Source organism: Neodiprion fabricii, chromosome 1, assembly GCF_021155785.1.
Source record: "Neodiprion fabricii isolate iyNeoFabr1 chromosome 1, iyNeoFabr1.1, whole genome shotgun sequence".
Taxonomy (NCBI): domain Eukaryota; kingdom Metazoa; phylum Arthropoda; class Insecta; order Hymenoptera; family Diprionidae; genus Neodiprion; species Neodiprion fabricii.
This window is the reverse complement of record NC_060239.1, coordinates 22931677-22946414: the sequence shown is the minus strand read 5'-3', so window position 1 is coordinate 22946414 and position 14738 is coordinate 22931677. Positions and strand designations below refer to the sequence as shown.

At 39.9% G+C, this 14738-nt stretch overlaps 1 protein-coding gene across 2 annotated transcripts in view; it reads right to left on the bottom strand.

The window, feature by feature from the left end:
* LOC124187766 (protein vein) overlaps nt 1-14738 on the bottom strand; it is a 259802-nt gene that overhangs the window by 123418 nt on the left and 121646 nt on the right. For both annotated transcript variants that reach the window (XM_046579889.1, XM_046579888.1), the window contains exon 2: nt 3648-3810. In XM_046579889.1, the coding sequence (XP_046435845.1) occupies nt 3648-3810 (163 nt within the window). The remainder of the gene's footprint in view (nt 1-3647; nt 3811-14738) is intronic.

The following is a 14738-nucleotide window of genomic DNA, read 5'->3' as shown; positions in this document are numbered from 1 at the left end:
TCCAACCTTCGATTCCGGTTCGCCGGGCGATTGCCCTTTTGCTAAAAATCACCCCGGAATGGAACTGAACGTAACTAGACCGTGTAATCGACTCTGGCTCGCTCGGTGTTTCCGTCTTTGGTGTGTAAGTTTCAGAAAGTTAAAAACAAAAAACAAAACGACAAAAAAAAAGACACACATCACTGCAGTTCTTTGATCCGTTTGATCGCCGGATCGCTTAATTTCCGAGTCACTCGAGCAGACTCACAACCGTGCAGCAGATTTTGAACGATTGGCTTACTTGTTTTTTATTCCTTTCTGGAGTTTTCTTGAAGGATAGTTTTTCCGGATGACTGATATCGTTGCAGAGAAAGCATTTTATGGTCATTCTTGACTGTCTTCAGGTGGCTAGGTGAAAATCGTGGAATTGCTCTGCCTCTAGGAAACAGATTTTCACTACGCTGTTCGAGCTTTTTCCGTATGACTAGCCATCGTGTCCTCTTGGACTTTGGAAACTGTTATAACGACGCATTTGTTTTACGCGCGTGACTTTGTCGGGTGGGGGGAATTTCTTACCGGAATCCAGGCGACATCTCCGCACACGTGAGTGTAATCTGTAACCCCCTTAAACTAATTTCACTGCATGCACGTACCAGAATGATTACGTTCAAAGCGAGGAGAGCCTCAATGCGATGCTTACGGCATTCTGCGACGCCCTCGGCACCAGTGCCATGAACGTTGTCTGCTACGCTCTTGGTGCTCCACAGAAAACTCGATTTTGCCAACATCAAAGGTGTTTTCCTCGGTCAAAGTGACTGCAAGATTGGGACACGGTTACACTCTGAATCTCAGACTCCTTATTCCTATCTTGGATCTACCCGGTTCTCTCCTATACTGCGAAAATAGGTCGGTCCACATGTTCTAAAAACTGTTTATTTAGCTTTCCTGACAATATACGCCTAACCTCGTCTTCTTCGCAGCTTTTATTATTCATGCATGAATGTCCGCTGTTATGTACTGAAACTCGATTCACCGCATCTATGGATTACAGTTCAACGCGCTCTTCTCTTGCATATTTAACAGCTTTTGTAGCGCGACGCTCGAAACATAATCGAAAACAACTTCTTGGCTCGAAATGCTATCGGCACACAAAATACAGCGCGTCGTTTCCTCATCGGGTTCAGCCCCGAGTCAGACGGCTTTTGGATTCCCTTCTTGAACGAAACTTTGGTCGAGGTGCTTCGGTTGGAATCAAGATTTTCATCTCCAGTGAGTTGGCTTCCAGTAGTCATTAAGCGCAGCAGAAATTGCCAAGCTGAGGTGTACGAGAATAGTGCTTTTCTGAGATAACGTGAACCCAGATATCATCTCCTTTGCTTTGATCAAAACACTCGGCATTTAGATGGGATATTGCTTCTTGCTGCGTATATTATGGCCTACGATCCAAGGAAACGACGGGTCGAGACGATTACTTGCCCTTCAATACTCACACATCCTTTCTTACATTCGTATTACGACCATTGGTACGAGTGAATTTTTTACTCGCATTGCCAAAACCGCGAATTGATTTTTATGTCACGTACGAAGTTGGGCTGCTACACTTGGTAGCTAATTTAGTACGTTTTCAGGTTTCGTACGAGCACCGTACCGCGGTACGAAAGACGGGCGGTAATCTTGTGAATCCATCGCATTTCATTGTAGACCCGAAAAGAGAGGTAAAGAATAACGGCGAGGGCTCTGAAGTGAAGAAGTCACTGCAGGGGTGGAAGTTGTATTTTTTTGGCTCTGGAACTACTTCGAAAGAGGTGGAGAAGCGACTGACCGGTGAACCAAGCCCGAAAGCTACGTTGGAATAATATTGAAAATGACGGACTTCCGTAACTCGATCTATCCGCGCTTTGCGCACGTACGCAATTTTTCTAGCTGCTTATTTTTCATAGGTTTGACCTTTCCAAGCTCCGCATATGGACAAAATATAACCTGTTATACTCGTTGATCATTGATGAATCTTCGTTTTTCTTTTTTTTTTTTTCTTACAGTATGGTAATAAAAAAACGAAACACAAAATTCTTTCTAAATCATTTAGTTAAATGGAGATAAGATAAGAATTGGTGAAAGGTAATTCATTGCCACATGTATAATAGCCGAGTTTTTTTTTACTCGGTATCAGATTGAACCTAATTATATCAAGAAAATTGGTTACTTTTTCTCAATTAACACCTGTCCATTTTAATCTCCTTCATCTAAGTCAAATAAAATTTGTATCATCGATTGAAAACGTTCATTTCATGAGACAAGACAGAATTTTGTATTGATTGTAACGAATCAATTAGCCTGAACATCGTCTTACTGCGTAAAAAAAAAAAAAAGTTGGATTCACGGGAGTTTGATATTATAAACATATCGAACTGAATATTCGGTCCGTCATTTTCACCACCGATTCTTCCAAGTGTGCTTGATTTGTTTCCGAAGTATATTTCAATTTTTGTATTCGACGCTTCGAAAGAAAGACAGAGCGAAAAAGTAAGCGGATTACGAACAATTGCGTAAGCTGGTGTGTTATATTTTGCCTTTGATGCCGTTCACGTGCGACGCGTGACGCTTTTGCCAGTGATGGGGCCGACCCAACCCTGCGCCACGGTATAAGTGTATCTTTAATTTTACGATCCGACGAACCTTGCCAAGTGCTTAGTCATTGGTGCCATTACACCCGCGAATGCAGTAATGCGCTTAGTAGTCGGCGTTACTAATAACTACGCCGTTACCGTTACTATTTGCCTTGCTGGTTCGGATAATTTTGGCCAAGATTCCCGAGGCTTCTGCTGTCACACATCGCCTTTTTCGGCGAGTACACGTATAATCGTTGTCATCATTTTTACACCGATGGAATGTTCAATTGGGTATTCAAAAACAAGACGCCGTTAACATGGCAGGTAAAAGAACGATCGTATTCCTCATTCGGACATTTTACGACATGATTTCTTCGAAGCAATCGATTTTGAATGTGTTCATTTTATCTGGGACATTTTTCAATACTTTTTTTAAATACACGAATATAGTATATTGCAATTTAGATTGGAATACTTGCTCACATTACTGTGTCATAATCTCTTCGTTTGACTGTAAGTACTTCAATTGAATTCAGCAATCATCTAGCTTCTAAGAAAAAGTACAAAATTTTGTCTTAAAGGTGGTCGAAAGTGCAATTTAGGTAATACGTCAAGTCTACTGCAGGTAGTCTAAAATCAATTCGTAGTGACTTTAACTGTTTCCTAAATATTCTGAAAATAGGCTGACAATACGTAGTCAAAAATTGACATGGTTCCCATGCAAGGATAACGAAGTTAAAGAACAGATCATTAGGTATCAACCTAAAACGAAAAAGTGAAAGAACGATGCAAGGTCTGCAACGATTGGAATACTTTTTAGTGCCTAGGTGAAATGCTTGAAAGTAATAATTTTAAGCTCAGTATATTTCTGACAATGAGCAGAAAATAAGCTTTCGGTGATATTATAAAGAAGAACGAGAAACGACGATATCCAAAGAAAGTGTGAATGCGGTAGGAAAATGTTGTAGAGGGAGATCTTGAGGCGTTGGTTAAATGGTTTTTGTTTTTTATAAATTTCTTGTGACGAAAAGAAAAGGAAATGAAAAAGGCACAACTCACCGCTTGTGCTGAATTCTGAGACCATGTCCGGGGTGAAGAGGCATACCGTCTTTGAGCCAGTGCACCCTTGGGGGTGGTGACCCTCTCGTCCGGCAGACAAGCTTCACTTTTTCCTGTAACCTCGCAACTGCGTCTCGAAGCTCAGACAATGTTACTTCCCTCACTGCAACAACAAGAAACAATGCATGTAAAATATGCTGCTGTCTGTTAGAGAAGTGAATTCACAATAATAAAAGACTTCTCGAGTGACTTTATTGCAGAATCGGCTCACCTTGGTGCTCTTTGCTTATCGGATACTAGAAGGCTATTTTGAAATCGGCGATGAGTTTGAAAATTAGAGTTCTTAGAACGTTTCATGTAACATGAAAATTACGATGGTATTTACAGTTACTTGGTTGACTTGGTTTTACATATAAAAGCTTTGTAACGTTTAAAACCGGCTTGACTAGACTCGAACTTTGGAATCTTCGAAAAGGTTTGGTTGGCCATTTCAAAGTCGACGATAATTCATATTTCATATAAGATTTCAACCTTGTTGTATTTGTCAGGACATGAATTGATTGTATTGGGAATGATTATTTCCAACAGTTTGTATATAATTTTGTAATTTGCGATCGTTTTATCCTTCACGTCGAAGCAATAAGAACGAAAACTTTGTTTTCTATCCATGTTCCCGATTCGTCACCTTGTCCATTATTGGGTTTCGATTCTCGTCGCACGATGCAATTGTGTCGAAGACACGTTCAACGCACAAGACTCAGAAAAAGTTCGTCACAGGGAAAGCTCGAAAAGGAAACACAGCTTCCATTTCACATCGCTCTTGAATAGCCTACGGTTAATTGACTAGGACAGTATTCGCATTGGGTTTGCATTTGATTCAGACGAGACATCAAGTCAATAAATTGAGCTCATTAAAACTTCTCAATTGAATCTGGTTTTGATGTGTGTTATAAAGTCGTGTTCCGTCAATCCCAGGTTTTAGAAAGACTATTCGGATGGTAGACTGTTTATAGCATACATCGTAACGAACAAGAAGGCGAAGTTTAATTCGAAGCGAAGTACGCCGAGTCGGCTGGTGGAACTGAGGAAAGGATTTTAGCAACCGGCATCTGTTTCTCTGTCTGTTTCTCATTAGCGGAAATAATTAGTCATAACTCACCGCGTATATAATGTAAATTCTCTAGCTGCCCGGCCGTCTGAGAAAACATACGGGGTTGCAGGGTGGAGTCGGTTGGGTGAGTCAGGCAAATGCGCCAAGCACGATTAACGTGCAGGACGTTGAACATCCGTATTATACCTCGGTTTTTGAGACCGCTGAATTGTGGTTTCACAATTTCCGAAAAATCCGATAAGGAGACGCGATTGGAGAAAAAACGTTTCTCTCTCTCTCTCTCTCTCTCTCTCTCTCTCTCTCTCTCTCTCTCTATTTCTTTCTCAAAATCGTATTACCCGCTTTTTCGACCATAAAAAACACATAGCTCAGAAAATCTCCAAGGATTGCTACAAGCGGATCTTCTCTATCTCCTTTTCTCATCATCTCTCTGTCTGTCTGGTCCGTATGTTTGCTTGTAACTCCGAAACTGCCGAACCGATTTTGATCCTTTTTTCTGTGAATAGCTACAATGTCTGGCCATATTTTAAGCTATATTTCGTAATAAACAAATCAACAGTTTCAGAGATACAACGATATTTGTCAGCCAAATCGAAACGGAATCATACATTTACGCGAACGCTGATTAAACTCTTACAGTTAGAGGTTAGGTTAGGTTACGTTAGACCACGTTAGGTATGATTAATTTTCATTCAAGTGTTCTTAACCGTAAGAATTTCAAGCTTGTTTCATCCGAATAGAGTTTTCATTTTATTAGATCGAATTTCGATGCAAGCGAAGCCGCAACGGGATGCTAGTATGTAGGTTACAGATATGAATTCAACTTCATATCGCGCATGCGCCGCAGGACCAACGGACGTCCTTTACTTCCAATACACTTAGAAATAGGATACAAGATCGATAGGGGATAGGTATAAAGTTGGAGAAAAAGTAGCCTGCGTAGTGATTTTATCATCGCGTGTAGCGATTCGACAGGCGATAGGGAGAAGCTATTTTTAAGAGAACGTCATGGCCGCGTTCCGGTTCATCAACTCACGCTTCGACCTCTCATTCGAAACGATGAACAGTGACATGAGACCCGTCACCGATCCATGAATTCTCGATTATACATATACACACGCCAAGCGTACTCGGCGCGTGTGAATTTTCATGCAAGCGGGTGAGGAAAGCTACGTGTTTACGTACATGAGAAGAAATATGATCAAATGGCACGCGCCAGGTGATACCGGCGACTATATATATACCTGCGTGTGACGAGTATTTGTGATACATTCGAGCACTCGACGTACCCGTCGCGACTGCTCGATCGGCTTTCTTTACGACATGGAAGGAGAAACGTGACAAGAAGGAATATCCCTTCGTCAAAATTTTATTTACCGGTGAGTCGATCGTGTATAACGGTTCACCCCGGTGAAATTAAATATACACGTGCATACAATGCTTCGGAGCTTGCCGCAGCTCGATCTATTGTAAAAAATTTTCTTATAATTCGCTAGCCTGGAGCTTGCGCCATTGTTTGCGAAACGACAAAGCGCCTCGTACCACCTACCCGGCTAGTAAAGTGTGCTGTAGAAAAATCATAATGGAACCACGGGGAATCATTAAAATCTACAAAGACCGCGAAAAGCAGCGTAAACCGAGTCGGGCTAGACTACAATTAATAAAACAAAGATCCATGCCTCCGAGGCGAGAGCTGTACAAAAGCCTGCCATGGCAAATTGTCACAGGTTGTAAATAAACTTTACACGTACCAACGTCACGCTTGGTATCTCGTTTCAGAAAAATGAGCTCAGGAGTGTGAAACACCCTCGCGATATGGCTCCGTGAATCTGAAACGATTCAAAACTTGTAATGATGTCATCGTCATTTTATATCAGCTGAAACGATTCCAACAAACTTAAGATCATGATTTATACGATCACAAATCAAATGCCACCGTGGCTTCCATGATTTGGAGTACACTGAGAGAAATTTTTAGTTCCGGTTACAGCTCAGTCCTCAACTACTTTCACTTTTTACCACAATCGAAAAATATAGTTCTAGGTAGAAAATGAAAATTAGTTTCTTAGCTGTTACCGGAAAGTCCAGTATCCGTTACTATTCTTTCTCATTACGATCGCTGTTACTATATTTTCTTGTAACTGTTGCGAAAATTTAATGCTTGTGCAACAATAAATTGATGTTAAAGCCTTACTCAACTAAAAAATTAGAGTAAACCTCACAAACTGATTTTGCGTTGCAATTACCAAAAAAAGGATCGAGAATTGCGCAAAATGGTTACGCGTACCTCGTTTTTCGTAATTTCAACAATATACGAACAGTTTTTTTTAACGATACATGTTTTACTGAATTTTTCTAGTTACCGTAACAAATGAAATTTTTTCTCAGTGTGTGAATGATTTTCCTAGACTTCGGAGTCCCTCAAGAAAGCCTTCTCCGAGGTTTGGACTTGACTCAAGGCATGTTGGACGTAAAAATTTTTGTCCTAATTTCTAACGAGCGTTTCTATTAAGTGAAAAGGCAATTTTTTCAATATTTCAGCTCAGGATTCGTTGCATCAATGCAAGTGAAACTCTTTCACGAAATTTGGTTCACGGCGTCATCGGCGTCGCATTATGCCAAGCTTCAATTCGGAACGGCGGAATGGAAAAAAAAGAGGATATACTGCCTCGGGTGGGATTTTGACCCAAAGGCAACGGAAAACAGCGAAGTTGTTACACGAAATTGCATGTTTTGTGCGGGAAGGAGGTCGTTGTGTGGGTCGGCGCAAAAAGCATCTTGAGTCCCACGAGCGTCCCGACGGCTTCGCGAAAGTCTACCATTGAAAGCGTCCTGGAAGTTTATTGTTGGCTATATTGCTCTCAGCGACTGACGTACCGAAACCGACTCCCACAACATCATCCAGTCGGAAGCGAGAGGATTTGTTAGGATTTTAGGTTGTATTAAATCTTGTTATGGTCCTTGCGCATGCGGGACATTCTCTGCCTGTAAGTACAGGACGTCCGTCCCTTATACGCAGTCCGAAGAAATCCGATAAAATGTCACGATTTCAGTGTACACAGAAATATCTATTTCCAACATCAGAAACACTTCGTATAATATGATTTGTTGAACGATAAGTGACAAAACATTTATCAAAATCTGCATTATTTATCATTGCAAAAACTAATCGTTCAATTTATCCTAATTTTACAATGACTTTTAATTTGTTAAATTAACTGAACTGTCGTTCGGTGAAAAAAAAAATAAATAAATAAACTGTATATAACGCTGGAAAATTTGAAAACAAAACTTTGAAAAACATCTACCCAAAATTGTAGTCAAATCGTAAATCACGAGGTCGGAAAGTGTCATCAAGTGTCATTTTCACAGAACTACCTATATAAGTATAATATAATACACCAAAACAACGTTCGTAAAGGCAAGGTGGAAGGTGTCAGTTTACTTCCGCTGTTTTGATTACTCAAGAAGGCAATTTCTAGTATACTATACAAGTTTACGCGCAGATCACAAGTTTCCATTGCAAATTGTTTCTCGAGAGATATGCTAGGCACATATATATTGTTACAAAGTGTGAAATCACTTGTCTTACCTCCCTTTCAACTGATCTAGTTACAGTCATAACAGATAAAAGACATGTAAGACTTCATATGTCATCGAATGAATAAGTTGCTGCGTCAACCGATTTTATTGTAACAACAGTCTTGTTTCGGACGTTAAAATGAAAACACTTACTTGCCATTAAATTATTTTTTCGATATTTAATTACCGCCTTTGATTGATTCGCTAATTAACCTCACGAATCCGTATTTATTTCGTCACGTTCGCCAAACGTTACAATGTATACATATATATATATGTATATTTTCAAGAGTCAATTCTCCCGTTTATTACAACAAACCGATAAATTTCTAGAGGACAAAATATTTGAACTTATTTTGACGAGTTACGCGTATTGAGTTCATTTTTTGAAACAAAACAAATCAATGACTTCAAAGCGTTCGCTGTAAAGTTGACGCTTTACTCAAAGCATGAAATTTCATGCGGTTAATTTAGTGAAATTAGGTTAAAATGCTCGTATTCCTTCCGGCGATCGATTGTCACTTGTATCTTCCGTTCGGTGTTGAATAAACACAATGTGCGGTACTTGAAAATATTCGAACCACACACCGTTACGTGAAATATCTGCCAACGCGAAAAACCATAAAACACAAGTCTCGAAATAATGTTTGAAATATCGCTGATACAGATCAACTCGAATTAGATTATAACACTATTTCAATAAAAAATTACAACAATTTTGACTTACCGAATCAAACTCTAGCTGCAATAAGTAATCCTTCCCCAACAAAATTTACAAATTCACGAATGTTTACACCTTGACATTCACTGATCGAGTGTTTCGTCCCGCATCAACCTCACTTCTAATCACAACTTCACCGATCTGATGAACAGATCGATGTGTACAAGGGACAAAGCTAACGTTATCCGACATTGTACCCCCACCACGCCGAAAACACGTCATCTTAACGTTCCTCGCCACCAGACGAAACCTAGCGTCGTTCATCGTAGACTCTTGCAAGCTCGAACGTTGGAAGTGAATTTCACATCATCTCGGAACGGCCCGTTTTCGAAAAGCACAACAGCAACTCCCGTGAATTCGTCAGTGTTTACAAGCTCTGCCGTTCGGTTCAATAAATAGCTACGTAATACCGGGATACATTCACCGTTCGGGAATAGTATACGAACACGAAATGTTTGGTTGTTAGGGATGCGCGGATAAGTTTATTTTCCGTACTGAGCCGCGTTGTACTCTGGAATACACGTATCCCTGTGTATTTATACCCGAATGTGGTCTGGTTGATCGCAAAGGGGGTTTTAATCGTGTTTCATGAGACTGAATACTGACGGGTAGCGCCTAATTGTTTACGTTAACTGTGTCCGACTGGTGCAGCATCCCGGAGTTGGAATTGGCAATTCGTCGAAACGCGAATTTCACCGGCCTCGCCGCACGGATGGTGATAATAGGATTTCCGAGAGACCGGTAAAGTTCGTATACACCGGCCTATATCCTCTCTTCTTGTATCCTAGGCAAGTATGGATCCCATCTATTCGTACGAACTTCGCAAATACAAGTGAAATAATGATATTTTGGGTCGTCGGGGACGGGGGTCGAGGGGGGGAAGGGACTCGGTGAAGTTGTCCCAGAAATTTTATGGGACAAAAGAGATTTAGATCGAAAAGTTACGCATCACGGTATCTCACCGTTTGTTCTGCGTTGTTATTACTCTTATTGTTATTATAATAACCGATTTTTTCGATTTTCCTGCTTTTGTTTCACTTCGTTCCGTGATACTAATTCCTCCCGGTACATATAATTACACGTATTGCGAATATACCGTACAAAACTAGGTAGAATAATTCGCTCGTGTTTACTGCAACGAATCGCATCGCAGCTAAAAATTTCCACGTATTATGGCGTAGCATAAATATCGTATGTATTTTTATTTTTCATTCCTCCCTACTTTCCGCCCGCCTTTGTACCTCCTCCGTTCATTTATACGACCAGGGGGATGAAAGAGTAATTATGTTAATTGTCCGACGTTTTTTCCACATCATATTTTTTTCTTATTTTAATCTTATTATATTATCATCGTTATCTTTTATCCACCACTCTGTTAGTTTTCTTTTTTTTTTCTCGTTTTTTTTTCTCAATTTTCATCTAATCCTGTTAAGAGAGCGCGCGGTTTATTTTTCGACCCACCTCACCGGAAAAGTCTCTAGATTGATTTTTCATTTTATTATTCACCGATGTAGTGTTACATATGAGGCATTCCACGTCAAGTGGGCTGCTTCAAGACGTCCGAACTTTCGAGTTTCTTTAACCTTTATAGTTTTCTTGTAAGAATGTCAGAGTATGCCTGAAGCAATTGAAAAAAACTGGGTCACAGTTTCGAAGTTCTCAAGAATAAATGTAAAAATATGTATCGAATTTTTTGATCAAGATGTAAGCAACGGATTTTTTCTGCTTTGTGAAATAACTTCTTTTTTTCACCAAAACGGCTTTCATAGCCATATGCAAAGGTGCATATATGTATGTAGTTACTTTTTTCAGCTTATGGTAGCCACCCTCACTTGACTTGGCACAACGTCTTTATAAAACTTTAACCAGCTTTGACAAACTGCAAAATGATTATATCTGACGCGAAACCGGGATAAAATTGGATATGCATTAAGCATTTTCTTCGACCTTAATATCACACGGGCAAAGCCGGATCGTGCAAAATACACAGGGAATCTGAATTTTCTCAATTCACCAAAGCCGGCTGAGACAGATCTTGAGACCTCTGAAAGGTTTCTGTCAGGCGTATTTTTTGAGAAAAAATAGAGCTGTAACTGAAGACGATTAAGCTGCATTCAGCGGAACTCTAAGTTCTAAATTTAGAAAAGAAAAAAAAAAAATGATTAGACAACAAATTTCAATCGAAAGAATCTGATCATTAGTTATTTTGAAACGAGTGCATTACAGTGTCAGTTTTTACAATATCAATTGGAACGAATTGTAGCTCAATTTGTTTACAGATGATTCTTCTAAAAAATATCTTCCACCCAAGCTACACAGTTAAGCTCAAGACTTGGAATTTGCAGTTTTCAATTTACTTTCAACGATGAAAGTAGATTATCCTCAAACAAAATTCAATTCGATTCACCCAAGTCTCACTTTCCAAACCATGCAAATCGCATTTTATTGATTCTCTTGCCGATCGAACCGTGAGATTCGCAACTAAAAAATCACGATTCATAACAGACGATGAGAATTGTAAGAATCAAGCAAAGCTGCCGAATGCGGTAGGAATAGAAGATGCGTGCATCACGAATCACAGGGTTGTATAAATATACATATCGGAAATAATAACGAACCTTTGCGTGTTGGCAAAATAAAGCGTGAAAACAAAAGAATTACCTGACAACTGTACGTTTCGCAGTCTAATTTTTTTTCGTCTCTCCACTATTAAATTCGTCTTGTTCTTAAAACGGTTTTTTTTTTTTTTTCATTGCTTCGTATTCACTGCGAGGTTCCGCTTCGTTCCATTTCGTGTCCGGTCCAAGTTGACGTCCCCAGGGTCACGCGATGTCAAAAGCATTTGTCAAGGGCTCGTCGGAGCGACGTGACGCTAACGATTAAAGAGTCACACAACACTATAGATTATACTGTTTCGAATTCGGACAATATTTATATATTTTTTCTTCTGGAACAAAGTCTGAAGATTAGTTTATGCCGAACTAAAAATTCCTCTCGAAGTAGAGGATTATTACAAGATTTTTAATTCGAGTCTGACCAGCTTCGTTTTATATATATCTAAATAAAAACATCTTAGTTTTTGTAGATGTTCGCAGGTCGGTTTCAATCCCCCATTTTCAATAAAGTGTAACTAAAAGTCCTGAAATTTTTAAATTCTGGTTTCTGATTGCTCCGACGTAAAAATGCTGTTATATTTTGAGAGGATAATTTCATCATAAAACATTAGACACGTATTGTATTGATGTACTGATTTGGCCAGTTAAGCGGTAAAAATCACCTCAAGATTCACGCCTAAGAATGAATTTCAGAGAATCGGACATCGTTCAATGTCAAAAGATGATAATATGCGCAGCGTTTTTACCCTCAAGGGTCGCATCCCTTATTTTTCGAGGGTAACTTTAGGGGTAGTTTCCACTCCTCAAACGGCCCACTTGGGACGTAAAAAATACGTTTCTCATATTCTTTGGTGTATTCCAACATGCCACGGAATGGAGAAAATGGGTGAGGAACGACTCGATTACCTAATTTCCTTAGCCAGAATTGTGTTAAAAGTAGTCTAGATCTACACTGTGTGAAGATTTTATGCGACAAAACGAATTGAAATCTTATTCCAATAGAAAAGCAAAACATGTGTTGTCCTGATTCGAAACAGTCAACCATACAAACAATGCAAAAGCTGCTTATAATTTGTAAGTCTGTTATTTATCTTATCGAATAGATTTTCAATATAAATAAATCGTTCCGAGGAGGTCAGAACGTGACTAAAATTTCTTACGTATCAATAGACCTTAATTTCCAAGAAAACAACCCTGTCCCTACCTTTCGTATATAATAATTGCGTGTACGCGTGCAGGTTGTAAGTCTCCTCGGAAATGTGTGAGACGCATCGTAACCAGCTTTAATTAATCACGGGGAACTGAATCCACCTGGTAATTACTCGTGATTAGCGATTAGAACGACGTTGAAGGGCTGCTGGGGTGAAGATCATCCGCAAATTACCAATCCTGAGAAGGGTGGAGGGTGCGTGTCAGGAGAAGATGGCTGCGCGAAAGCGTTGTACGCATAACCCGCGGGAAACTTATCGATAGAAACTGTTACACCCATTAGCGTCCGTCTCCATGTAGGCTCTCCGTGTTACAGTCGCCTCCCCGATGATGTAAGGGGTTGATTCGTTCCGCGATCCACCCTCGAAGCGCCACAGCTGACAGATTCGCCCAGTAAATTCAACGGTAACATCGGCGCGACGCAAGGTGGGAATTCCTCTGCGGACCGATTTCGACCTAATTTTACACGCGTGTTCCCGGCGTCATCCACTCCTGGATATTCCCATCCTCTCTCCGCACCCCATGGATTTCAAAGCAAAACGTGTCGGGCATTTCTCTCACCCGATTAATCATTGTTACGCGTCAACTGGATTCGACGGAGATTTGTCCAGGGAAATGGAGTTGCTCAGAAATGGTGCTGTCGGGGGGAAAATGGTAATTATTTATTGTTGGTTGATTGTCGTTGACTCCCCGTTGCGTCGCAGCTTTCGACGACTGGAGCAGATTTTGTACTCGCAGTTTGAGGTGCGATTTTTGGAACTTAGCGTTTGGGCTCGTCGATTCCCTGGCATTCGAAAAAAGCCACCTCATGTCTTTCCCCAAAAGCTGTGTGCTTTTTGCTAAAAATTTGAGCATTGATCACGGACAAGCGAGATTTCGAACAAAGATCGCTTTTTTCATCGGTAATCTAAATCGTTTCTCGTTACACGTTCTTCGTACGAAAATGTATTGCGAAATTGACACTCTCACAAGGAACTAACTCAAGCTTTAATTGTTCTGACAAATTTATCTACGTAATAAATCAAGTATTTTTCCAACTGTATAAACACTTATTGTATAATTGATTCTTGGGCTGGCTCAAAACATATTACACATGTTTGAAATTAGGACTGAAAGTTTGTTTGTACGACCGTTTGGTCTGATTAGCGTAATTATGCGGGTCAACTAGACATCGTTTCATGGAAAAAAGAAGTAATCCTTGATTCGGATTCCTTCTTTGCATTAACTGATTTTGCGCAGCGTACAATTGCCATAAAAAAAAAAAAAAATAAATAAAAAAAAAAAAACATGAACAACGTTCGTCGACGATGGATTTACGAAATTAAAACGGAGAACTTAAGCTTGTGATTAATTTTCTTCGAATCACACGGGATTTAGGGGTTGAAAAAGTGTCGAAGTGTTGAAACAGGCGCGAAATCCACTCGCCGAGGTCCAACGGTGTGCTGATAATTGGGCGAAAGCCCCCATATGTATTCAACTGAACCAAGTCCCGGTCCGAGATTGACGTAACATGAATCAATATTTGTCTCGACGGTACACACGGAGGGTGGCACGCCCCGAGAACAGTATATATATATATTATATGTATACACGTGTGCGTTTATTTACATATATACACGTATATTTACGTATATACACGACGGACTGAAAAGGAGGGTGGTGTTGGTGACGGTAGTGACGGAGAAAAAAAAAAGCACAGGGAGAATAATAATTATTTTTTAGTAAAAAGTAATTTTAATATCCGAGCCCTTACTTTTTTCTGCTTAGCGCGTTGACAAGAAGATTAATATCCTGAAAGGTTCCCTAATTGAGCTTTCAAAAAAAGTCGGCCAACTTTGTGAAATGCTAAAAAC